This window comes from the organism of the source record quoted next, unplaced genomic scaffold (genome assembly GCF_019419815.1).
Source record: "Pyrus x bretschneideri cultivar Hongxiangsu unplaced genomic scaffold, Pyrus_bretschneideri_v1 Contig2, whole genome shotgun sequence".
Classification (NCBI taxonomy): domain Eukaryota; kingdom Viridiplantae; phylum Streptophyta; class Magnoliopsida; order Rosales; family Rosaceae; genus Pyrus; species Pyrus x bretschneideri.
In genome coordinates, this window is record NW_025999501.1 from 8,240,696 (window position 1) to 8,266,006 (window position 25,311).

The 25,311-nt window shown below is 37.5% G+C and overlaps 4 protein-coding genes across 4 annotated transcripts; 2 read left to right on the forward strand and 2 right to left on the reverse strand.

Annotated features, from left to right (window-relative positions):
- The first annotated feature begins 2,191 nt into the window (after positions 1 to 2,191).
- LOC125476817 (transmembrane protein 87A-like) lies at positions 2,192 to 7,611 on the forward strand. The gene is made up of 6 exons (XM_048583375.1): positions 2,192 to 2,231; positions 3,007 to 3,442; positions 4,242 to 5,178; positions 5,296 to 5,391; positions 6,448 to 6,584; positions 7,054 to 7,611. The coding sequence occupies exons 1-6, from the start codon at positions 2,192 to 2,194 to the stop codon at positions 7,214 to 7,216; spliced, it is 1,809 nt and encodes a 602-aa protein (XP_048439332.1). The 3' UTR covers positions 7,217 to 7,611.
- A 572-nt stretch (positions 7,612 to 8,183) lies between these two features.
- LOC125476771 (probable dolichyl pyrophosphate Man9GlcNAc2 alpha-1,3-glucosyltransferase) lies at positions 8,184 to 11,933 on the reverse strand. Its single transcript, XM_048583281.1, has 5 exons — positions 11,110 to 11,933; positions 10,884 to 10,991; positions 9,979 to 10,140; positions 9,064 to 9,316; positions 8,184 to 8,976 (listed from the first exon to the last, which is right to left on the reverse strand). Exons 1-5 carry the CDS (start codon positions 11,710 to 11,712, stop codon positions 8,537 to 8,539), a joined length of 1,566 nt encoding a protein of 521 aa, XP_048439238.1. The 5' UTR covers positions 11,713 to 11,933; the 3' UTR covers positions 8,184 to 8,536.
- A 4,088-nt stretch (positions 11,934 to 16,021) lies between these two features.
- LOC125476772 (partner of Y14 and mago-like) lies at positions 16,022 to 20,302 on the forward strand. Its single transcript, XM_048583282.1, has 4 exons — positions 16,022 to 16,451; positions 16,681 to 16,803; positions 19,313 to 19,543; positions 20,011 to 20,302. The coding sequence occupies exons 1-4, from the start codon at positions 16,245 to 16,247 to the stop codon at positions 20,155 to 20,157; spliced, it is 708 nt and encodes a 235-aa protein (XP_048439239.1). The 5' UTR covers positions 16,022 to 16,244; the 3' UTR covers positions 20,158 to 20,302.
- Positions 20,303 to 21,395: 1,093 nt separating this feature from the next.
- Positions 21,396 to 24,870, reverse strand: LOC125476773 (mRNA turnover protein 4 homolog). The gene is made up of 8 exons (XM_048583283.1): positions 24,713 to 24,870; positions 24,022 to 24,187; positions 23,100 to 23,190; positions 22,964 to 23,015; positions 22,297 to 22,364; positions 22,047 to 22,137; positions 21,885 to 21,961; positions 21,396 to 21,718 (listed from the first exon to the last, which is right to left on the reverse strand). The coding sequence occupies exons 1-8, from the start codon at positions 24,738 to 24,740 to the stop codon at positions 21,602 to 21,604; spliced, it is 690 nt and encodes a 229-aa protein (XP_048439240.1). The 5' UTR covers positions 24,741 to 24,870; the 3' UTR covers positions 21,396 to 21,601.
- Between the last annotated feature and the right edge of the window lie 441 nt (positions 24,871 to 25,311).

Below are 25,311 nucleotides of genomic sequence, written 5' to 3' on the forward strand. Positions count from 1 at the left end.
TTTGGATAAACAGCACTGTGAAGGCAACTAGCGACATCTTTAGTTTGGATAAACAACACTGAAGCCGTAGAATCAGCCGATCAAGGAGCACCTTCAGTTTGAATAAACAGCACAGCTTCGAGACCGACTGGTTATTTATCCAAGTCTCGGTCGACAAGAATTTTCGAGTTCTTGTTGGTAGAGGTCATCTCATCAACCTTCTCGGCGAAGTGAGGTGTTACCAAGTTACTACATTCGTCACATTGAAAGTCGAATTTGATATTGAACTTTGCAAAACTAGCAACCTTATCTTAAGGCTCTAGAACCCGAAGGCTGAGACGTGTTCCTTCCTCGGCCACAATCGCGAAGTCAGCAACGCGCTCAATGCGGCATCAGCATATTTTACTCCCCGGCTAAGCTCAGCCAACGAGTTGGCACGCCCTGCACACAATCGAATGACATAGTTAGCTTATTAATTACACAACCTGTGCGCCACGTAGGTTAGGTAGTTTTTAGGGTCAACAATTATAAAGTATACTTTTTGTTGTCCATCATGTATTACAATACGTGTATTGAGTATATCAATATAGTATTGTACAATATGTTTTTAGGGTCAACAATTACAAAGTATAAATTTTGTTGTCCATCATGTGTTACAATACGTGTATTGAGTATATCAATATAGTATTGTACAATATTATACATATATGCGCGTAGGTGAGTTTTCCGTTACAACTTAAAGAGAGAAGAGTGTCTCGCTGTTGAACAATGCAATCTCACATTAGAAAATTCATAGAATAAAGTACAATTTATATTGAATGGTTCTTACAATATTGAAAAAGGAAGAGGATTCTCTACCCTCCTAATCTCTCTACCCTTACATGCCCTCTTATTTGAACGGTCACGGTTAAGCCACGTCCACATCTTATATTGATTTTTTTATAGAGATAATAAGATAAAAAATAATGTATGAGAGGAGGGGATGGAAGGGGATGGAAATAGGAGGGTAGAGAATCATCCTCCATTGAAAATACAATCTTCCTCCTCCATTGAAAAATACAATCTTACATCATAAACTCAACTCTTTAAATTTAGACACTAACATCATTAACAAAAGTTTCTGCTTAACTTTCACGCCTTTTTTCATGAAATTTTGGCAACAACTTTACTTTTTATTATGACAATATAATTACATTATATTCATCTAAACTACGTAAATAAGTTCAAACTAGACTAGAGTTACTCTTTCACGCCATGAAATTTTTGCAAAGTCAATGTTACTCTTTCCCACAATGAGTGAAACCAAATTACCAAAACAGGAAATTAATAATTCCATATCGTGACACCATTAATAGTTATTGACCAAGTCATAACTGTCGATCAGGTACTTGATCTACCATAATTTCTAAGTTTCTTTCTATTTGAACAATTACGATTAAATCATATCAACATTTTGTGTTAACTTTATTTTTTTTAAATAGAATTACAAAATGAAAGTGAGAGGCCACTTAATACTACAGTTTAGTGGTATTCCTCTTTACTGGTAAGTGAGAGGTTTTAGGTTCGATTCTCGCAAAATGCGAATTTGAACCACATTATTGTTAGTCTATTGTGAGGATAAGCCCACCTCCTCCCTCTTCGAGCACTTTCACCCCTAAAAAGCCCCATGGGCAAGAGGTAATACAATCTCCCCAAGTGAACAATAATTGCCCAAGTAGATCTCCATCCTTAAACTGAATAGCCTAGGCAATTCGTATTAAAATATTATTATTTTTATCAAATTTTAAAAAATAATTTTATTTTTAATCTTAGATAATAATAAAAGATTAGTTAAAAATATTTGAAAATATTAAAATGTGGTGTAAGGTAGAAGAACATGATTAGGTATTTATAGAAAAAAAAATTATAACTTTTATATTTTTTGTATTTTTTATAATTTTTTTTAAATTACTTTTTTATATTTTTATTAGTTTTTTAATAGTGTAACGTCACCCTTGCATCACTGCCTTTGGGGCTGGCCAATCAATTATGGATTGGGTAAGCAACTGGGCTCCTCGAAGCCCAATGGATTGAAATGGCTCGAGTAGCTTTTTTTTAAGAGGGGGGTGGGAGGGGGGATAAATCAACTATCCCCTAGAGTGTTCTTCTCATGTTGAAACTGCTCTTAGTATATATAATATCATTTGTTATAAAAAAAAATTGAAAGTAATAGATGCAGAAAGGGACGGGAGTGGAGGGGATCTGCCAAAGAGGTTAGTATTGTCTAAGTTTTAATTTTATTTAATGGATAATGCTAGAGAGACCAAATTTTTAAATTAAGTTCGCAGAACAATAATGTGTCATTAATAGATAATGCTAAGAAGATCAAAAATTTTAAACAAAATTTGCAAAACAAATTATGTGGTTCTTGATGATTGGATTATTACTTAATTATTGATTAATGTGCTTATTTCTAACTAGTGACGTAATTTAGTTTGCAAATTTAGGTTAAAATTTTGATCTCTCTAACATTATCGATCACGAAAAAAAAACAAGCATATTAATCGACAATTAACTAATAATCTAATCATTTACAACTATGAAAAAATAAAATTCAACTAGTAGAACCAACCCGTTTTAATCTCTTTTAAGTTTATTTAAGTTTATTGATGTGGTAATTTGAAGTCTTATGTCAAATTTTATACTTCTCCAACTAAACTGTCAAATATTATTTTATTATTTAAATAAAACTTTAGATGGTTGTAATTATTAAAAAAAATGTTGAAATAAAATTTTTATTGGTTAAGATGTTAGTGAAATAAGAGACTCATCATTAAAATGAATTAAAAATAAAATTGACATTGATGTCAAATTTGACACCAAATCATTAAGCTTTCAAACCTAATCAGCAAATAACACTTCTATTTAAAAAAAAATTTGATATCAAATAAGCACATTCATATTTTATTATATTTTTTTTAAAGATGCTCTAAATTTTAAGTTTATTTAAAACATTAAAGTAGTTCAGAAAAATAAAATTCAGGTAAGCCGTCGATTCCGGGGCTACGTGCCAATATGGCGCGTTAATCCACCTCCAGCCTCACCGACATCATCGTCGACGCATTGCTTCGGTCTCACTGACCCTTCACACTTCACCAACTCTCCTTTCTCTCTCCTCGCTCTCTCTCTGTCTCTCTCTCTCTAACCTCAAGCACCAGAGCTCCACAAGTCCAATCTCCAAAGAGTATGGATTTCACAACCCAGATTCGAGCGGCGAGAAGAAGAAGAAGAAGAAGCAACGGCATTCTCCATGGCATTTTCATGAAGCTCTCTCTGCTTCTCCTACTGTCATTCCTTCCAAATCCCACAAACGCCTCGATCCACATCTACGACAACCAAACCTTCAGAGAAGTCGGCAATGCTTACCTTCTACCCGGCGGCAGCGAAGGCATCGCCGCCACTCTCTCCGCCCATCTTACATTCGGTAATGCTTTCGCGTTTGCATCTCTTTCAGCTTATTGCGAGATCTGCCATCTGTGTACAATTGCTTCATTCAATTTTTGGGTTTTTTGAATATTGAACATTTGGGTTTTTGCAAGATTTTAGATTTTTGAATTTTGAAGTGGGTGATCGATTTGGGGATTTCTTTTTTTAATTGGGTAGCCAAGAAAATGTGTTGTATGTTGAAAAGGTAAAAGATTTATTGAATTTATCTGAATGTGGGATGGACCAGAAGTGGGGAAATTAAGCACAAACATAGTAATATCTCAATGATGAAGGGTTTAGTATAAAATTGAGTTTTAGTTCGAAGCGTCCAACTACATTTTCGATGCAAATTAATAGATGATGATTCAAAATACGGTGGAACTATGATCCTGTAGAATCCATGAACAGGAAGGAGAAAAAAAGGATTTCTCGAAATTGTTTCGTGAATAGTACAGTGTGCAAACTAAATTCACAAAAGTTTCTTGAAGAAGGTCAAGTAGATCTTCTAGTTTTATTTATTGTAAGTATCATTTCTAAGTCTCAGAGGGTCCTCACATCTCCATTCACCAAGTTCATAATCATTCTTGTATCTGATTAAGTCTTAGGGACACCGCTTCATTATATTGTGCAGACAGTGTGACTGAACTCATAGTCCGTTACATTTGCATGGTACGATTTACTTGATACTTGATAGCAACATAGTCATGTTGTATGTGCACGTTGCTCCTTCATTCCTGCCTCTCCTCACTAAATAAATATTTTATCACATTTGTTTCTGACATTTCCGAATGGAACAGATTCGACAAAATCACCTTTTGGAGGAGCAAGGATGCTGCTAAGAAGCTTTCAGACATGGAGCATAGTACTGGGTTGATACAAGTTATAATATTTGAGGCAGCTGATCGTAATAATATTGGTGGTTCTGCTTATGGTGGACAAAGAGATATATGTTGCTCTCCTGATCTCGCTAAGATGGAAGGTTGTAAGCAAGGTGAAGTCATTAGGAGACCTTCTGCAACAGATAATAAATGGCCTATTGTTTTAAATGTACGGTTCAGTGGGAACTTCCTGCACACAAACATGGATTATCAAGAGATTTTAATCCCAAAAACTGGGATGTATAACTTGTTTTTTGTAGCATGTGATCCAAAACTGAAGGGAGTAACTATGAGCGGGAAGACTTTGTGGAAAAATCCTGATGGTTACCTACCAGGTCGAATGGCTCCACTAATGAAGTTTTATGTGTTTATGTCACTTGCTTATGTGTTGCTTGGAATAATTTGGTTCACTCAGTATGTGAGGTTCTGGAAGGATATTCTGCAACTTCAGCACTGCATCACAGCTGTTATTGCTCTTGGGTTGTTTGAGATGATTCTTTGGTATTGTGATTATGATAATTTTAATAGTACAGGGATGAGGCCAATTGTTGTTACAACATTGGTTGTGACGGTTGGAGCTGTGAGAAAAACAGTTTCCCGTCTTCTTATCCTCATTGTTTCCATGGGTTATGGTGTGGTGCGGCCCACTCTTGGGGGTCTTACCTCAAAGGTGATTCTCCTTGGAATAACATTTTTTCTGGCCACAGAGTTGCTTAATATTACAGAGTATGTGGGGACAATCAATGATGTATCTGGAAGAGCAAGATTATTTCTAGTTCTTCCTGATGCTTTCTTGGACGCATTTTTGATATTATGGATTTTTACCTCTCTCTCTAAAACACTAGAGCAGCTACAGGTATAATAATTTAAATTCGTCTATTTAAGTTACAACGGCAGTGTTGTTTCGTGATCTCATTATTTTATTATCTCCATAACATGGCATTTTAAATGTTAAACTATATGTTCTTCTCAGGCAAAGAGAAGCTCTGTCAAACTGGATATGTATAGGAAGTTCTCAAATGCATTAGCAGTCGCAGTCATTGCCTCAGTTGCATGGATAGTGTATGAGGTATGGTTTTATTGGCCAGTATACAAATGTTTCATATCTTCAACCTGCACAGCAAACACTGAGGATTCTGAGTGTGTTTTGTCTAATAATATACTCTTATCAAGGTCTCAATTGAAGCCAAATTGGAATCCTAGCAATTCACCTTATGAAATTAAATAGGATTGCATATGATTATGTACTCACCACTATTCCTTTGTGGCTTCTGAATATGCACTGAGATCCCCCCTGGTCATAGAGTAAGAGCCATTGGTGTTAAAACTTAAAAAGATATAATTCCTTTGGGAAGATCACAACCCTACCTGTGCCGTTTTCAGTTTGACGATCCTACTGTGCAGTTGTAGAATTTCAGCCTTTAATGGTGTAGAATTTGCTATATTGTGGTACAGCCATACTCAGGCTTGATTTTACTATTGGTTTTGAATCCCTGGCCCGAAGAGTTTTCATATGTTGTTCTGTATTATTTTGGACTGGTGGTGCTTTACATTGCTGCTTATGTGCAGTAACAACAAATGTATCCTGCACTGTACTTGTGATAAACAGAACCACAGTTTATTGAACAAATAGCATAAAGAGATTATGAGGTTACTGAGTTACACTAGAAATCTTGCAGTAGAAAAAGTATCATCGCCTTTTGTCTGCCTAATGTAAGGGAAGGCATTATGATTAGCAGACTAGTATATTTTGCTGGCAGACAGAGTAAATGATACTCTTTTTTTGTGTAACTTCTAGATACTGAGTATCTGAACTGATATTATGCATACGGCTTGCTCTACTAAGTTGTGTTTCTTTATAGTTAATTACCTTAAAGTGATCGAAAATTAGGTTGATTGTGCACTATTAAGTCGTGTTGGGATTGTTGCACCAAGAATCAGTATATTTAAGGGTTCAGTTACAAGAGAATAGAATAAATACAACTAAAGCTACTTTATTAGAATTTATCGCCTTTTTTTGTTTTGTTTTGAACTTCGGTTCTTTGTATGTTTGTGTCCTTTCAATTTTTTATATTTTTCTTGGGTTTGAAGATCTACTATACATTTGATAAGCTTGTACTTGCAGGTGTACTTTAAAGCAACAGATCCATTCAATGAGAAGTGGCAAAGTGCTTGGGTCATCACTGCTTTCTGGGATATTCTTGCATTTGCATTGCTGTGTGTTATCTGCTATCTTTGGGCTCCATCCCAGAGTTCTCAACGGTGCGTTATATCTTTCTAATCTTATGTAGTTGATATAATGATGTTTTATTCTTTTCTTGGTTATTGAAATTTTCAAAATGGAAAAGTCTCCGATGGTGGTTGACTAAAGTGGGCTCAATATTCCGTACTTTCATATTCAATCAGAATCACCATATTCTGAATGATCAGTACTTTTGGTAGGGCTCTAGATGGGAAATGTCTTTGGAGGTGTGCAGTTGAGAGATCTAGTCTCTCGAGAATGTGGTGGAGAGGAAGTATGGTGATGATGTAAAAGAGTAAAGGATGCCACATTGCTTGGGTTTTATGGAGCAATATCCCACATTATTCTTTAATTTTTAATGCCATTGATGGAATGTTTCCCTCATTTTTGACTTAAGGGACTCATCTGTAACTAACATTATCGCTCGTTATAATTCTTAGGATTCCCTTTTTCCTGACTGAGCTGACTTGTACTGCCAAATGTCCATAGGTATGCTTACTCAGATGAAGTGGGAGAAGAATCTGACGATGAAGAATCTCAATCTCTTACGAGGGGCAAGCCAGAGGGTGATATCAGCTTAACCAAGCAAGAGAGGATTGAAAGTGCCAAAGATTTTGATGAAGATGATACAGAAGAAGACAAAAGGGAATGATCATTCAACAGGAACCCCATTTTTAACCTTTCGCTTCGTTCAAGCTCATGGAGGCCGACTTGCCCCTCAACTAACTTAAGTAATGTCCCGTTGGCCCCTTCAACTTGGCATGCAAACAGGTGGTGTAAATTTTTGCTACTTTCAACTCGGTCGAGTCAAAAGGATCCAGGTTTCTTTCCCTTGTTCTGAAAGCTAATTTCATTTGGTTGTGTATGTAAAACCTTAGGTTGTCAACAAAGGTTTACAAGAGTAGATGGAATCGTGAAAAGAAAGAAAAAGTTGTGTGTTGTGAAAAGCACGTTCAGCAATTGTAATCTTGATTGGTTGTGACATGTATCATGTTTTGTATTTGTGCTCTAAAGGATGTATTTCCATATTGTTGAGGTTGCTTCTGATATGATTTCTACCTGGGTCGTTGAATTCTGGGTTTTGATTCATGTCGAACCTGACGGTGAATGAGGCGACGAACGAGACAATGGTGTTTGCGAGGAGGCCGAGTATTGCTTGGCGAGGGCATTGGCGGCAAGGTGGAGTTGGGGAGGACGACAGGCCAAAGCCGAGGCCTGAGGCAGTTTACGGGAGGATGGGGAGGGCGAAGGAGGTGGTGTTTCAACTAATGTCCTCTTTTGTCTTTTCACACAATTTAAAATTAAAGAAAATTAGAGAAATTGTCTCCGGACTTTGTCCCATCTGGAGCTTTGGTCCCTTAACTAAAATCTCACTATTGGTCGTCAATTTGTTATAATATGGAGCAACAGCCTTTTTTGATAACCCTGTTAGAAAATCTATCCAAAATAAGTGTTTAAACAGCAAAAACAGATGGAAGTTCTAACCAACTTGGTCGAAAGGACCATTGGCTCGGTATTACAAGTTAAGGAACCAGTGCTCACGAATTTTTAGTCCGGTGGATAAACTTACATGGGGTGTTTTAAATTTGAAAACTCAATTTTTAATTGGACAAGGCATGGACATTAGACCAGTAATTGCATATTTGAAGCTGTTTGTTTCGGCCGGAATCCAAATGAACCAATTTGTAAATATCACACGTCTACAAACAAAAATGCAAGTTGAATTTGGCCGGAATACAAATTTCATGTCATAGCATTCTTCAAGACGAAGGATCGAAGCTGTTTGTTCCGGCCGGAATCCAAATGAACCAATCTGTAAAAATTCAACAGTCAAATTAAGTTGAATTTTGCTCGTCGTAAGCTTTAGAGAATGCGGGTTACGAAAAGTACAAACAGTCGCATTCAATCTCGGGGGCCTCTGATGCTACGAATCAAGTGCTTTCACAAAACTTGCTGCCTGAATACAGAGGTTTCAAAGGAGCTTCTTTTCTTTATCCACCAAGTTGGAGTGTTTAAGCAACATCCATTGTTTTGCATTGGTGTAAACGGTAAGAAAGACGAACTGGGAGAAGCAAACGAGCATTATCAAAGCTTCAAAAAGGAAAGGATACCGGGCGGGGGGATGCATGCTTAAATAAACAACATGAAGAACGACTGAGCACAAGACAGAGACTGCGATCACAAATGATCTCAAGGCGCTTGTGTCCCTTGTGGTCTGTCTTCCATTCGGCGCATGGTTTAAAAGGATAAAGAGAGCAGATAGTGCAAGATAGGGAAGAAGCAGTTTGTCACGGTGTAGAAGAGGGAACATTGAGAACAAGGCGTAAAGTGTCATCCAGGTAAAAAGAAATGGTTCTTCCATTGCCAAAAGACTTGCTGGCAGGAGAGGTAGTAAAATAGACTTCTCGTGCACTGCAAGTTAAGAACAAGAAGCATTATGCACCATAGTATCATGAAATCACGAACAGAAGTTGAGACTGATGGGAAATCTTCACTAACCTTGGAATGAGAAGAGATAAAACGAGAAAGCACTATTCAGCAACCCATAAAGGAAACCCGGCTTGCTCGGAGCCCATATCTGCTGAATCATTGAAGGCAGGAAAGTAGAAACAGTTGCACCCAAGCTGATGAGCTTCAGGGACTGTGTTGGAAATAATCTCTTCCATTTTACAAGAACCGAAGTGGTGCACCAAAAGTTAGCCACATAATCCTCAAATATCCCTCTCTCAAAAGGAGCAAGACGAGAGAGAACCTGCACAATTGACCAAAACTAATAAGAAAACGAACACCTGTTGTGTGTTGTAAACAAGAGAAACCAAGCATATCTTGATTCTTTTTACAACATATATATATATATATATCTTCCTTACTTTCTAAATACCCGTATCCTATTAAATTTTCTTTCTTCATAAGAATAAGAAATAAACACATAAATCAAGTGTCATTAACTATTAACTAATATTTATTATGTCTAACATCTTCAATGATTCTCTAAGTTGACCTTGTTGTTAGTTTTAAATTAAACCCACACGACAGTGCCATCAATAATTTGACATCTACATTGGGGCAAATTAAAAATGAGTAAAGTGTTTCAATGCCTGCGACTTATGATCCACATAACTGTGTAAAATCCAGCACCATATACAAGTGAGTCACGAGTTTCAATGCTTGAGACATATGATCCACATAACTGCATTCTTTTAGTTGGCTAAAATCATTCTGAAGCAAAATCTGAACCAGTGTATACATTTGTAGTTTGGGCATGAGCTAAAGCGCACAGCATAACTTTGTCATGGTTTACTAGACCTCGGAAGTAGAACCACAGAGAAGATTGAGTTTAAGTTATAGATTTTTATTAAAAAAAACAAACTGAGGCTGAAAATTCACAAACTGCCAAAATTAACTAGTGCTTACCCCAAAAAAGGCTTCCGTTGAATGAACATATGGCCACCATACAACAACAAATGTTCCCAGGACCACAAGGCCAAGTTTTAACACTTCTAGAACAGGATACCGGCGCCTTAGGCATTTACCCAGGAGATGACTGAAAAATGCAGGAGCAAAATACGCACTCATCTGCAGAAAAACATATTACGTTCAGCAAATGGGTATTATTCTCTCCTGTAGAATCTTTGGTAAATAAGTGGGTTCCACTCATATTTATTGTAATGAGACTGAGTGAGTTTCCAAAATGGACAATTCATTTGTTATTCCAAATATTCTGAACTTGAATCATGAAATCATTTCAATATTTTTATGGTATACAAGGTTGTGGTGGCGGGTCCTAGGGGAGCTCTACGGACAGCGTGCCTCTATGATGAGAATTGGGCTCTCACCATCCACCCTCCTCAGGCCTTAGGTTTCCATTTAAAACAAAGAATGAGAAATCAACGTTGTGATTTGTGACAACTGCAGCAAAGTTCCAAATCATCTAATAAGAACAAGATGATTATGACAAAAAAGTAACTACCAGTGGTCCAGGTAGATCACGTCATCATGTGATTCATGGTAACCACCATAGCCTCTCTTTCATTAGATCAAGTCACCTACCACCCGTATTTTGATTAGTGAAAAAAGACGTTGCATTAGTTCTCACATTAATATGCAAGAGCCAGCCACTTATGTGTTCATTTTCAGAAATCCATTTGCCAATATTATACGCTAACTTTCGAGGCAAAATTAGAAATGTCTCTTGACAATTTCAATACAACAATTTAGTTTTCATGCCACAGTTAAGGGAGGAAATATAAATGTCACCAAGAATAAAGAATGAAACTTAAACAACCATGAGGCACGTTTAAAACCAAATCACAAGATACCTGTTTGTGGTTGAGAGCAAGACTGTATAGGACACAGGCTACAAGATCTTTATCCGAAAGAACAGAGGCAATAGCTCCCACAGTCAGACCCAAGCTGATGCAATTGTACTGAACAAAAACCAAAAAGAAAAAGATCGTAAATATAAACAGTTCCGAGTTAGAACTACAAATATTGCATGGATGCCAACAAAAATGTGCAGAATGCAATAGAAAAATCATATGTAACCTGGAAGTGACCATGATCAATTAGGATGAGACAAGGATTAAGTAAAATAATCGCGATATGCCACGCTATGTCACTCCTTCGTCGACTTGGATTTTGACCAGCATAGTAAACAAGAACAAAGTATAAAACAGCAGGAAAGAACACCAAGGCATCAGAAGACAACACCGTCCACCTCATGAGTAGTTTTCCCAAATAGGACTCATGGCCACGGGAAGCGAAAAGCGCAACTGACTCAGGACTGAAATGTCTGAGGAAAAGGCCATGAACATAACTCTGATAGGCAGTGAGAGGAGGGTAGTCAAGACCCCAGTAACCGAGATCATTGACAGTACTGTTTCGATACCATTGGTTGATTGGCAGATTGATAGTGATCTCCATCCAATGCCTCTGTGCTTCAAAGTCCCCAAACTTGGGAGGATTTCCAGCACCAGAGTAAGGATGCAGCGAGACCGCGGCTCGAACCAACAAGGAGAACAATGCAATGGACAAGAAGGAAGCTGTGATTCCCCTGTGGATCAACCACCACCAACCATCAGATTCAACAATCAGCTTTTCATCCTTGCCCTTTCTAAAATTACCCTTCTTTTTGGAGGTCTTGTCCATTTTCTCTATTTCTTTCTTTCTTTCTTTTGGGACAAAAAGCAAACACTTGGCCTGCAACCCAATAGAGAACAAGGAACGCCAATCAATTCAATCAACTGACAGTCAAAGAACACCCACGCCCACTGCCCGGAGAGATCACCATGGCCATAGACCCCAGCCACACCACCACCTGATCCGCCAGGGCCGCCACCCAAACGACAACAACGACGAGGATGAGACCCGCTGTATCACCTGCTCTTCCTCCTAAACTGTACGCAGCCCAATCCCTCCGAATTGGGACCCAATCAGCTGCTAATCACCAGTAGCACTACCAGCTGCTAATCACCTGAAGCGCCATCATCACCTCCATTTATCTCCGATCTGATGGGCGGGGAATTTGCGGGACTCCGTTTGGCTCCAATTGGTAAACGCACCCTTTGATTCTTAAACTAATTTGATCTAATTTAATGATAATTAATATTTAAAAGTTTAACAGTAACTGCCACTTAAACTAGTGATTCCTCTTAACTCAAATTATAAGTGAGATATCTTATATTCGATTCTTATTAAAGATAAATTTGAACCATATTATTGCTAATCTATTATGAGGCTAAGCTCATCCTATTCTCTCGTTTGTTGCGCCGGACTATCTCGGACTGGATTAGCTTCAAGGACTAAGCTGGACTGGCTTAGACTAGACTAAACTGGACTAACTTAGTGAAGCGTTTGGTACAGTATTGGACTAAGAAGCTGGATAATAACAAATTATAATATTATATTATTTAATATATAAATTATTAATATTTTATTATGATCTTATCTTTTTCTTCATTTTTTCCTACCATTTCCTCGTTAAATTGAATGAAGTTAGCACCGCCAAAAAATTCATCACCATCCCTGGACCGAGATCTTAGCTTTGAATGCTCGAATCTGTCATGGATTTGAAGAAGCCCAAACAGGCCGAGACTTCCAAGCCATTTTCCAGCCACAATCGACCACATTTTGGCCTCAATTCAGGTCAAATCGTAATCTTGTCACTCCCAGCTTCAATTTGGTATATTTTGTATGAAAGTTGGTTGTGAAATGGATCTGAAAGAGAGTCGGAAAGTTAATGATTGATCTAGGTGACCAGAGATGACGAGGAGTCTGTCGAGAGTGGTCGTTGAGCATGACGAGGATGAGAAAGAGAGGATAGTCTTAGCTAGTCCCATGGTTATTGGGGGGTCTCGCTAAGACCTCTTAGTGAAGGGTTTTGTCCATACTAATCCCCTTTAGTCTCATTAATGTTAGTCCCAGCATGAAACAAACACAGTATTGGACTAATAGCTAGTCCAGTCCAGTCCAGTCCAACTTAGTGAGGGCAAACAAACGCCCCCTTAATGTAAATAATATCATTTGCTCAACAAAAAAAAAAAAAATTGGTGGCGTTTTAGACCAGCTCCAGGGGAGATGTAAAAATGTTACTATATAATCTCTATTAATTAATAAAACACTCATTGTCAACCAAAATCTATGAAATTACCAATTTAACCCTCTAATTAAAACAGAACATGAATAAGAAATATAAGGTAGAAATGTAATTTCACACAACTAAATTTTGCTGTTTTTTTTTTTTCAAAACCCCACATACATGTAATCGTAATATATTTTTAATTAAAAAAAAAATCACTCCCACATTCTCTATCATTTTCTTCCTCTCTCATTATATTTCAAAAACAAAAATAAAAAAATTTCTCACACCCTTTGTGTGTGCCTATATGCTAGTATATATAATAGAAATAAATGATGTACTATTGCCTTCAAATTTGGTTTTTGTTATTTCCAAAGTCATTCCACTTGCTTTACTTTAAATGATATCATATTTAACTATTATTTTATTATTTTTAAACCAACAACAACTCATCTTTTATAGGGATGGTATTGGTATGATTATCGTACTAAAACCCATGTACCAATTACCATACCAAACTTTTGGTATAACAACATCTATTACCATTACCGTGCCAAACTTTTCGTATTTCAAATTTTGGCATGCCAAATAGTTCGGTTAGCATGGTATGGTAATGATAATTACTCCTTTGTTTTGGGCCAAAGTTTGAATTTTTTTTTCTAACCCAATTCAAGGCCTAAACGTGTTTGGGCCACTCCTTTTGGGTACCTAAAACTTTTTTGTTTAATTATGAGAATTTTATAGAGATTCATTTAAGAAATAAATAGATGGAAGAATTACTGAAAGAACCCAATATCCCTAAAAAAAAGTAGTCCAAAGATTCATAAATTCCATCTCTACATTCTTTAAAATTGTACAAAAATTAACTTGATAAACAAAGTCAGGGAAAAGACATCCCAATTTGATGAAGGAGAATATGATATGGACTCCGGAGAGAGAGTTGCCGGAACTGAAGCAACAAAGATGATGTGACATCTCACATCGCCCAGGGGAGTGATCCTTAAATGTATATTCTCATACCTACTAGCACAAGGCCTTTTGGGAACTCACGAGCAACTTCCTAGTGGGTCACCCATCATGGGATTGCTCTAGCCCCCTTTCTCACTTAACTTCGAAGTTCCTACGGAACCCGAAGCCAGTAAGCTCCCAAAAGGCCTTGTGCTAGGTAGGGATGAGAATATACATTTAAGGATCACTCCCTTGGGCGATGTGGGATGTCACAATCCACCCCCCTTAGGGGCCCAACGTCCTCGTCGGCACACCACGACCAGGGTTAGGCTCTGATACCAAATTGTCACATCCCGGCCCGGGGCGGATCACTTCCCAGGCCCGCTCCACCACCGTAGCACAATATTGTCCGCTTTGGGCTTACCATTCCCTCACAGTTTTGTTTTTGGAAACTCACGAGCAACTTCCTAGTGAGTCACCTATCATGGGATTGCTCTAGCCCTCTTTCTCACTTAACTTCGGAGTTCCTACGGAACCCGAAGCCAGTGAGCTCCCAAAAGGCCTTGTGCTAGGTAGGGATGAGAATATACATTTAAGGATCACTCCCCTGGGCGATGTGGATGTCACATCCCCGCCCGGGGCGGATCACTTCTTGGGCCCGCTCCACCACCGTAGCACGATATTGTCCGCTTTGGGCTTACCATTCCCTCACGGTTTTGTTTTTGGGAACTCACGAGCAACTTCCTAGTGGGTCATCCATCATGGGATTGCTCTAGCCCCCTTTCTCACTTAACTTTGGAGTTCCTACGGAACCCGAAACCAGTGAGCTCCCAAAAGGCCTTGTGCTAGGTAGGGATGGGAATATACATTTAAGGATCACTCCCCTGGGCGATGTGGGATGTCATAGATGAAGTCGGTGGCTAGATGAGTGAAAAGACGAAAAGTCGCAGTGCAAGAAGGCTTAGGTTTTTTTTTATTAGGAAAGTAGAGGTTAAAGGGTGAGATGATTGAATAAATGACTAGGAAAAAAAATATAAAGTGCATATATAATGTTAATAATACCTAATTATATATAAATGAATAAATAAATGATATAATATTAATAGTAGTGGTACGGTACTATATACCACTGGTAATGGTTTTGAATACCATTACCGTACCAAAAATGTATGGTATGGTACAAATACCGTACCATTACTAATGGTACAAAAATTTTGGCACAACTTTGTAATGATGTTGTTGGTAATTCGGTTGGTATGGTAATTTGACAAAAAATTTCACCTCTAATCTTTTATTATTTTTGTTTAATAAAACATAAATGGGAGCAATAAATTTTGGCATATTGGATGAAAGGAAAATATTGAAAATATGTCAAATTACCAAGCAAGGCCCGCGCTGAGGGGGTGCAAGTGGTGCTATCGCACAGGGCCCTCATCTCGGAAGGGCCCCTAATTTTTCAATTTTGCATGCATATAATAGTAGTAAGTGTAGAATATTACAAACTTGAGTCATAACGCAAGTGGAATTATTGCTTCTTTACATCATCCTAGGGGAATGGTTCAAAACCCATCATTAAATTCTTAGTACTTTTTGGAGCCTCCAATTCACTTTGGCACATGGTCTCTGAAATCTTAGGGCCGACTCTGTTACCAAGTTAGCTATCAAAATGAAATTTGATGTTTTGAATTTGACGCTCTCTTTGGAGATGTTGAGTAAAACTACACTCTTTTTGTGAAAATATTTTTAAGAGAATTGTCAAGTGGACTCTTTGAAAAATAAGATTCTTCATGTCCTCTCTACAAACCAATAGTTTAACGTCAATTTTTATACTGATATTATAAAATATTATCTTAAAAATAGGAGTGGCAAAAAATTCATAAAAAAAATCTCACCTTTAACCGTCATTTTTCTATTTTTAATCACCACCCTGTCAATTACACGCCCAAACCCTAAGGATTAAATGGAAAATGCTTTTACCCAACGGGAAAGGGGCCGGATGTTCCTATTGATTCGCCCTGGTGGAAATCTCTACTTTTGCTTCGTTGGATGTTGGAACTAAAGAAACCAGCGAAGTAGCCAACTAAGCGAAAGTACCAGCTATTTCTCTCTCTCTCTCTCTCTAGGAGTACAAAGTTGATTTGGTGATCAATCAGCCATGGCGAGCAGTAACAATGGAAGCGGAGGAGAAGGAGGAGATCCGCCGCTTAAGCAATTGGCGGAGCTTGGCAAAACCCTAAAAGAAGGGGAGAGGCTTCTGGGGCCAACCCGACGACCCGACGGTACGCTCCGTAAACCAATCCGCATTCGGGCTGGATATGTCCCCCAAGAGGAAGTCGCCATTTACCAATCCAAAGGTGCTTTGGTATGTTATCATTTTCTCTCTTTGTACCCTTTTGCCTTTCGCCACAAAACTGTCAGTTGGAATGTTTGGTGATTAGAAATCAAAAGAAAAGTGAAAAAGTTTGAATCTTTTGATAAACCCGTGTTTTTTTCTTCTCGGTTTGATTGTTTGTGGAAATTGGGAAGGTTACAAGTTAGTTTGAATTTAGTGAATGGAAGCTCAGACTGGGATTTTTACATTTGTAATGCAGTGGAAAAAGGAGATGGCCTCAGCGGCTGGACCTCCGGGTTATGATGATACTTCCGTTGATACAACGAAACCCAAGACTAAGTCTGTAAAGAGGAACGAAAGAAAAAAGGAGAAGCGGATACAGGTTTGTCTTCATTTCTTTTTTCCTTTGTTGATCATTGTTTATTGCCATATGGAATTTGTAGAGTAGATTTTAGCTAAATTCCTATGCGCTTTGGTTTTCAAGTGCAAAGTTCGGGAACCTACTCATGAGGGGCGATTTGATAGTGTAGTTTAGCCATCATGTTTGCCCAAGGGCCAGAAATTTGAGTCACTTGGGAGCTAGAATCACAAGCAAAACGGCTTTATCTGATTGTGGACCACATGTTTCATCAAGATAACAAATGATATTTGCACCAGCGTGAGCTGAAAACATCAACACAAGATGGTAATAAGGAAAAAATATAAGACTCTCCCTTTGATGCATCCCTAGCTGACTAAAACCCTTTTAATATTTGATTATTCTTTCTCCCCTAAATAGGTGTCAAATGAAAGCAATGGCACAACATTTTGTTCTCTTGACATTTCTTAGTTATATACTCAATGTCTGGCTATGACAAAAACCAAGGCTACGCATCTGAAGTGTAATGCTGTATGGATGAATGGATGCTCTCTTAGGTTAGTCTTATAAGTAGCACGTCATTAGAAACGGGACACTTCGTAAGATGACGTTGTCCACTGTTCAACTCTATAAAAGAAGACTACTTAGAGGGTTTAAATCTTTTTCTACGGCGTTGTCGAGGCGTGTCTGTGCTCTTCCCCTTGGAATGCAAATCAGGGCACCTACGCACCTCCCCGTGTGTCATTTTCTATAATTTGAGAATGATCTTAAAGCTAGATCTGGTTATTAGTTGGTGTTTGTATAGCTGTGTAAAGGAGACTCACACATGCTGCAGTTTCTTTTCATTCGGCACTTGTGGGGCAAATTTTTGTTTCTTCACTCTTGCGAAACCAATATGTATAGGTAAACAAAACCAATATGTATAGGTAAACAATTTTGAATTGCATACTTCTTTCTTCTGCCAAGCTATCTTAATAGCTCTGTGAAGGATGCACAAACAAGGCCATGTATGTTAATATCCTAATAGAAGCTTTGAAATAATGGAGCTTTTTCTATTTCACCAGCTGAACATCTTGGGGGATTTTCTGGTATTTTTACTCCAACGATTAAGTAAGTCTTTTACTTATGTTTTTAATAGATTTTCCCTCTCTTTTTTTTGCTTCTTTTTTTTTTTTTTTTTTTTTCTGTTTTTATTTTGTTCAAAAGCTTTATGGTTGTAAGTTATACTTTTGGTGCTTATAAAAGGTTAATTAAACAAGAAATATAATAGAAATTGCAATTGATGTGATTTCTTAGGAGTGCTACTATTTGTTTCACTAATGATTGGTGATGAAGGGTCTCCGTTGCATTAGCATATAAACATTAACTACCTAGGTTATTGATGCAAGCTTTAGGGACGTAAGGGTTACAGTGGTGCCGACCACGAGAGACAGAGAGAGGAGTGTAGACTTTGTAGCATATGTGGGGTCACTGGGGTGTGAATAAAACAGAATTAGAGGAAAATAGGGTGCTGATCTTGTTAAAACTGGTTTTACGATTTCTTAAGTGGCAGTGAAGTTGGGTTTTAGAGCTAACAATGGGAAAGATAGATCCCTTTGGTTTGTTCTTGTGAATCATATTGGATTTGACTGCAAGGTTTCTCTCCCACTTTTACTACTGCCTTTAGGCTAACAGCTCAGCACAAACAGGTCCACAGAACAGACAAGATTGTGAAGCCGCATTCTAATACATAGGTATAAACGGATTCAGTGCCTCATGAGGACATCCAGTTTAAGACAACAACAGTAGCCCATATAAACCATGATATGATCTAGAGACCATCCGATCCACTTCAAGACCAGCTTTGCCATCACCATATTCAAATCTATGTTCATAGGAGCTGTTTCAGTGCTTACATCAGTGTTCAATTGAATGCTAAAACTGGTCAAAGTTAATATTGATGTCTTTTACTATTTTATTTCGTCATTCTAAAGAATTCAGAACTTTCAAAAACTTTAAATATTTGAGGTGTAAAAGTTTTGAAAATTTGATGGGGGTGGCTCCGTGATCTATTGCTCCCATTCTAGATCCACTTTGTGCTGCTCAAAGTCATATGTTATACATTGTCATCTCACATACTCAATGTGTTGCCCTAACGATATTGCCTTCCAAGGTAGAAATTATGATGTAATGCTGTTATAAAGGAGCGAAAATAATAGGCAATAATCCCTTTTTCATCTTTATGTTTATGTTGAGGTTTGTCCATGTATTGGAATAGCTTAGTTACGAAGTAAGAGGAATTGTCTTTGTTCTTGTTTGCTACGAACGCAAAAGATATACAAAGCACAGATATGGGAATTTGTGATTTTGAACTTGTAGCTTTGCTTTTAAGTTTAGCAAGAGACAGTTTTCAATATAGAAATGCTTTTAATCTTCTGAACTAATGTAATTACTGTTGTGTAAAATTACAGGTTTCTGGAATCAGTGTTAATCTGTAATTTGATATTGCGGTTTTCAAGCTGCTTGATTTCTTCTGTTAATGTGTGATCTGCAGGCTGCTCTTGAGAAGGAGAAAACCTCGGAAAGTGGGGAAACAAAGGAAGAAGAAGTTGAAAATTTGGGTCATGTATCAGAAGCTGTCAAGTCATTGGCATCTCAGATGAACGAGCTAGGTGTTTCTTCTAGTCCTTCTTTAGTTACCCCTCCCCCTGACTCAAGTGAGGATTCGAGTCCAGCAGGTCCAGCTCAAGATATAGATAAAAAAATTCGAGCTCTTAAAAAGAAGGTATAGTTTATTAACCCTTTTAGCTTGCCTTTAAATGATATAAGACCATCTGTTTTCCTTGCTCCAGTATGACTATGGAAATTGTTCGGCAGTTTAGGAATATGTAGCCCTATCCTTTTTGCGTGTCATGGATTTGTCAAGATAATTTTCTCCTTTTGATGTCAAATTCAGTTAAAATTTATACAAATCGGTTTTGATTGAGAACTTTGGGGTACGCATTACATCAAAAGGTTTTTTTCTAAAACAAAAATGGATTAATTTACTAAATACTTGAAAGAAAAGAAGCAGATGCTATAGTCAGTTATATGTAAGGTGATTACTCCTTGTACTGCAAAGTGAATTATTAAGTTTTCTCTCCGGTTTAAGTCTACATTTGGTGCAGAAACGTCCAGGATCCGCAAAAATTTTGACATGATTTGAAAAACTATGCAGTGCGTTTTCTCATACGTTATGGTTCACCTTTGCAGATTCGACTTGCAGAAGCTCAACAGCAGAAAGCTAATCAGCAAGATGTTAAGTCAGAACAGTTGGACAAGTTGACGAAACTGGAAGGTTGGCGTAAGGAGCTAAAGCTTTTGGAGGATAAAAAGGAGGCGGAATCGGTTGCACTGTAAACAAGGGTTTGTGTCAGAATCAAGAAACCATTTTTCTTTTTTTCATTTATGTTTTTTCTCATGAAGACATGAATGCTGATTTAGAAAGAGGTTCATCTCTTCGTACTTTGTTCTCATTAGCTTAATTTATATGTGCTTTATATGATCGTACGGGTACAATATGGTACCTGATCCACCCCCAACGGGGACCGTACATACCATGTCTCTCCGTCTCCGTCGAGCTCATTTTGTTGGTCTCTTCATTCATGGTTCCACATTCGCATCTCCCGGAGAAGCAAAATGAGACGCAAATATGTTTTTACATCTCAGATTTGCATCTCTCCATCGGCGATGCTCAATCAGTTGTCTCACAGCAACTTGAGCAGGCCACCAGGAGCAGGAGTAACGTGAATTTGAATTTTGTGGCTTGGTTGTGGACTCCGTTGAGTAAGATGTGCGAGTTGTGACAACTCCAATTTGGCAAGTTATATATAGTACGTAGGATCATCCCAAAATGCTTAATTAGTCACAAACAATTGGGCTGGCTCAATAGAAGACAGGATTCTTCCACGCTACATGCTACATAGCATTGAATGCTACGAGTATTGGATGACCTAAATTATTGCTTTTATATGGTCGTGTGAATCTAAGCTATCCAATGCCCGTAGCATTTAATGATATGTAGCACCGAAGTGCAACCCTATTTTACGACAGTTTTTATTTTATTTTTTAACATACAACCGTCAGATTAATGATCCTAAGGACGGTCGGACAAAAAATGTGGCAAGGCGAACTAGTTTGGCCGCAGAAAATGGAAAGAGAAGAGGCGAAAGGGGACTCGTCTTCATCGCAACCCTAATAACAAGATGAAGAAAATAAAGTCTTCCCCGGAAAAACAACATCGCGTTGCGCAGTTGAGCCGCGTGGTCAGCTGCGCACAGCGGCAGCCATCAAACTCGGCCCTGGATACAATCGATTTAGTCTCTATGGTTTCCCTTCTGCCTGAATTTGGTTTGCTTGTGTCAAATTGTAGGCATAGATGGCTTGACTCGGAAGTTTGACAATTGTAGGCCAAGACACCCCGCAAGGCCCATGGGTTCCTCCAAAAGACCTAACCCTAAAAGCAGAGGGCTCCCCTACAAGCAACATTTCTGTTTCTGATAGGTAATAACTAGGAAATCTGTGCCCAATAAGACTCTAATCAGCACTGGTAATTTGGGATTTTGCAGAAATGGCAATGTTACTGCAAAACCCGAGCATACAGCAGCAGGTCAAAACATATGGATTAAAATTTAAAAGTGCAGAGGTTACTGACTACGACCAAAAACCAGAACGAACTCAAAAATTGCCCGAGGGTCTGCAAGAGCCTATTGTATTTCATAATACTACAAACACATCAGACTTCCCCACACCCAGTCCCATTAGTGTTGTATTCAAAAATGCCTATGGATCCCGTATTTAGCATTTACGAGGATTCGACACCTGAATCATCTGGTCCTGGAGCATATTGTTCAAAATCACCAGGGCTCCATCTGCAAATCAAGTGAAGTCGGAAACTAGCCATCTTGTTTCCCAACAAACGCTGCATACAAAAAAGGTAAATTAGGTCACACACGTATTATTATCATTACTCATTTGTTTCAACAAATTTCATAATACGAGAAATTGAGGGTAACCATCATGCATAAAAACTCAGTTGGGATGTACTTGAAATACAAACTAAGTAAAAATACGAGCATGAAACGAACCAGTATCCGAGCTGACTCAGGTGACAAAGGCTTTCCTTCATCACAGACAAGGAAGTCTGAAACAAGCTCGATAACACCTGCAAGTATGAATAGACCCAAACCGTTTACATTGTCTTCTCTTACAAGTGCAGAGACTGGCAAACCAAGAAAGCAAATAGGTACCTTTGTTTAATCGGACGGGCATCCCTTGTTTTCTAAGAAAGGGCTCCATCTCATGACTGAATTGCTCCAAAGGACCCTCCTTAAGTTCCACCTAATACATTTGAAAGAAGATTCACGAGTTAATGGTTGGAATAGTTGAAAGCTAACAGCTAAACCAAATAATATAACCCCAGAAGATAAGTCTAGTGTTTCAAATATAACCTCACAATATAACACTAACTACACACAAAAAAAAAAAAATCTCAAGAACCTTTTCCGTTGAAACGCTTCCTGTCCTTGCGAAGTCATGCTCCTCATATTCATTGAATAAACTGCAAAGAAAGAGAGGATTTGAAAACATAATAAAAATAAAACAAGTACAAGTACAAGGTACTTGGAAGAAAGGATATTTTCAAAATTTGAAACTTAAAAAGAAAATGAGCACATATTTGGATAAAACTCTCGAGGTACCCTACAACCACAAGATCAGAACAATTATATGTGGCAAAATAATGTAAGCACCAAAGCTCTTCACCAGAAACATTCAATTAACCAGGGATAAGATGCGTTAATAGAGTATTTATATTGTTGAACATCTCACTATTAGCAAACTTTAGTTTCTTCCTTCAAACTGTACTATATTCTTTTCATTTCAACTATTTTTCCACGGGTAAGGTGCGTTAATAAAGTATTAATAATGTAGATAAAGACGTATGTGTTTTGTAATCCACATTCAGTAAAATCACTGCAGGCATGGATCTCATATAATTGACCATCATAGACTCCCTTATATGCCAATAAGGTACAAAATTGTGAAGTTCTATGAACTGAGTTATAAAGCTTCATATCACCCATCACCTATATAAGTAGATAATCCAAAACTCCATACATTTCCCAAGCGTGTAAACATGAGTAAATGTGTACTTTTACCTTTCAATCCTCTTCCTTAGGCAAATTGGTAAAACATAGACCAGCATCTCCATGCAGAACCTAAGAAAAATAAACAAAAGGTATAAGACAATAATTTCAACTTAATAAAAGATAGTAGAAATCTTGGGTGCAATAAAGGAGTACCTTAGAAACTTTGTGGAGGCCTGGTCTAATCTCATCGGATTCAGACCGACCTAAGGCAATTTGCATGACTTTGTTTGAGCCAAGGAAAAACCTGAGAACAACAATGAAATCCCTCATGATACACTTGCTCATATTGTAGAATCCATGACTAAGAAACTTATCTTTCCACAAAACAATTACATACTTACATGTACAAGTTGAAATAACCATATTATGAGCACAGTTAGTTTACTCCAATACAGGATTTATTCTCTCAAAGCTAACCTTTTCTAGTTCAAAGATCAATTCTCGGCCAACAACTTGCTTTCAATTGTGGTTGGTTGTCCACAGGAAAGTGATCTTAAATCGTTTTAAGGCTTTAAAGTTGATTTGAAAAGGCCGCCTGGGTTTTGTAAAAGATGCTTTCTCACGCCTTCAAAAAGTTTCCATCCCCAAAGCCATAAGAAGCATCAAATTTTTCTTGGCCCACATTTTAATTTTCTTTGAAAGTTGAGAGATGGGAAAAAGAATTTGAAGCCTTGGATCGTTTAAGATTAAAGAGCACCCCACCGATGAAAAAATATAATTAATTTCTTCCTAGGACAACCAATCAAAGCACAAAAAAAGTTGAATTTATCTTCTCCTTTTTTATCTGCAAAGTCTCTCCTCTCTTAGCTTACATTGCAAAACAAACTATAGATGACCAATACTCTCCATGTTTAGGATGCAATCAAATTAAGAAGAGTTCAAACATTGATTGAAAGTATTCTGCGTAGTCAACCAATTATCAGCCTAAAACTGCACTGTCAACTGGAGTTTTTTTTTTTTTTTTTTTACGTACCAAACATCAGCGTGCGAGTTTGTTTTCTCTAAATTTCACGGCATACATACTGAGTTACCAGTTACCACTAAAACCAATGGAGCATCTTGAAAATGAACTTGCCTGCTGTTTGATTTGAGCTGATCTCTGAACTCCTTGAATTTGTGATTCCGCATGTTCTCAAAAGAGAACACATAAGCAGAACTGTAATCTTCCGCTGCCTGCCGAATTGTATTTACTATTGTTTCTTTATGTTCCCTTCCCTTCTTCTTTGTCTTGGATAACGTAACTGCAACCATAAATTCAATCAATCACAAAACGGACCATAACATTATTCATATTTCATACCACTCTCCAATTCATAAGACCAATCGCTCAATGCTCGCGAGATGTACGAGATAACAAATTAAAACTTTCATCATATGCATCAAATTTCAATAATTATCAAAATTTTCATTTTTTACAAGTTAAATTTCTGTTACCATCAAACTAAAAACTCTTAACAAATGAAAATAATATGAAACAAAATTCAAACCAATTTAATTTTAGCTTCCAATTTAAACCACACAAACATAATATTAAAAAAATTAGAAAAAGAATTCAACAATTCAAACCCAAACCAATTATATGTAAAACAAAATAAAACAATCTCTTAATTCATGATAAACAACCTAATTAGAGATTTCAGCTGACATTTCGAAACATAAATATATTTATATATGTATTAATATTAAAAACGAATAAAAGGATTGGAATTTCTTGGTTTTCTGCAAGTTTTCTCGGCAACCAAACAGAAAGGAGTGAGACGGCAGACCTTGTCGATCGCGCTTAGACTTAGGCATAGCGAAGGATTGGAAGTGAGCGGCTTCTGGTTAGCTCTCTGCTTTTTGCCCCCTGCGACTGCAGAAACCCCAACGAGCGGCAAAAGGGTTTTATCGTTCTTTGTTTCTAGGGTTTTAAGTTGCCAGTTGATGGCGGGTCGGTTAGGCCCGGTTTGGATGGGTCATAAACTTTGATTCTTTCTTAAAAATGAGACAACCGATGGCATACCACGATTATCCTTTTATTCTGAGGCTATAAATACTCACATAAGCATTTTAAGCTATCCTGCCCACAAGTCTCGCGTCATAAACTTTGATTCTATTCTTTGGGTGTTGAGAAATTATGTGTCCAATCCAATGCTTAAATTTCTCAAAACTCGAAAACAGCCCATGCTTTGAAAAGTAGTTTGTAAACTACATTTTACTACCTCAACCTCAATTTTAGATCACATAACAAATTTATAGATTTATGTTATGATGATTAAACGATGATTGTGCAAAAACGTGACATTATGGCACTACATGGACAAAATTAAAATGTTTTTTTTTTTTTGCAAAGTAACAAACAAAAAAAAATTAAAAAAGTCAAAAA

Excerpts from the sequence above, each read along its gene's own strand:
- LOC125476817 (XM_048583375.1), top strand. The coding sequence starts at position 2,192 with ATGCAGAAAGGGACGGGAGTGGAGGGGATCTGCCAAAGAG. Across the intron at positions 2,232-3,006 it reads GGAGGGGATCTGCCAAAGAG|CCGTCGATTCCGGGGCTACG; the intron begins GTTAGTATTGTC and ends AATTCAGGTAAG. Across the intron at positions 5,179-5,295 it reads AAACACTAGAGCAGCTACAG|GCAAAGAGAAGCTCTGTCAA; the intron begins GTATAATAATTT and ends TGTTCTTCTCAG.
- LOC125476771 (XM_048583281.1), bottom strand. The coding sequence starts at position 11,712 with ATGGACAAGACCTCCAAAAAGAAGGGTAATTTTAGAAAGGGCAAGGAT. Across the intron at positions 10,992-11,109 it reads TTGATCATGGTCACTTCCAG|TACAATTGCATCAGCTTGGG; the intron begins GTTACATATGAT and ends GTTTTTGTTCAG. Across the intron at positions 8,977-9,063 it reads TTATCTCTTCTCATTCCAAG|TGCACGAGAAGTCTATTTTA; the intron begins GTTAGTGAAGAT and ends CTTAACTTGCAG.
- LOC125476773 (XM_048583283.1), bottom strand. The coding sequence starts at position 24,740 with ATGCCTAAGTCTAAGCGCGATCGACAAG. Across the intron at positions 21,962-22,046 it reads GCCCGTCCGATTAAACAAAG|GTGTTATCGAGCTTGTTTCA; the intron begins GTACCTATTTGC and ends TCATACTTGCAG. Across the intron at positions 21,719-21,884 it reads CTGAGTCAGCTCGGATACTG|CGTTTGTTGGGAAACAAGAT; the intron begins GTTCGTTTCATG and ends TTTTGTATGCAG.
- LOC125476772 (XM_048583282.1), top strand. The coding sequence starts at position 16,245 with ATGGCGAGCAGTAACAATGGAAGCGGAGGAGAAGGAGGAGATCCGCCG. Across the intron at positions 16,452-16,680 it reads ACCAATCCAAAGGTGCTTTG|TGGAAAAAGGAGATGGCCTC; the intron begins GTATGTTATCAT and ends TTTGTAATGCAG. Across the intron at positions 19,544-20,010 it reads TTCGAGCTCTTAAAAAGAAG|ATTCGACTTGCAGAAGCTCA; the intron begins GTATAGTTTATT and ends TCACCTTTGCAG.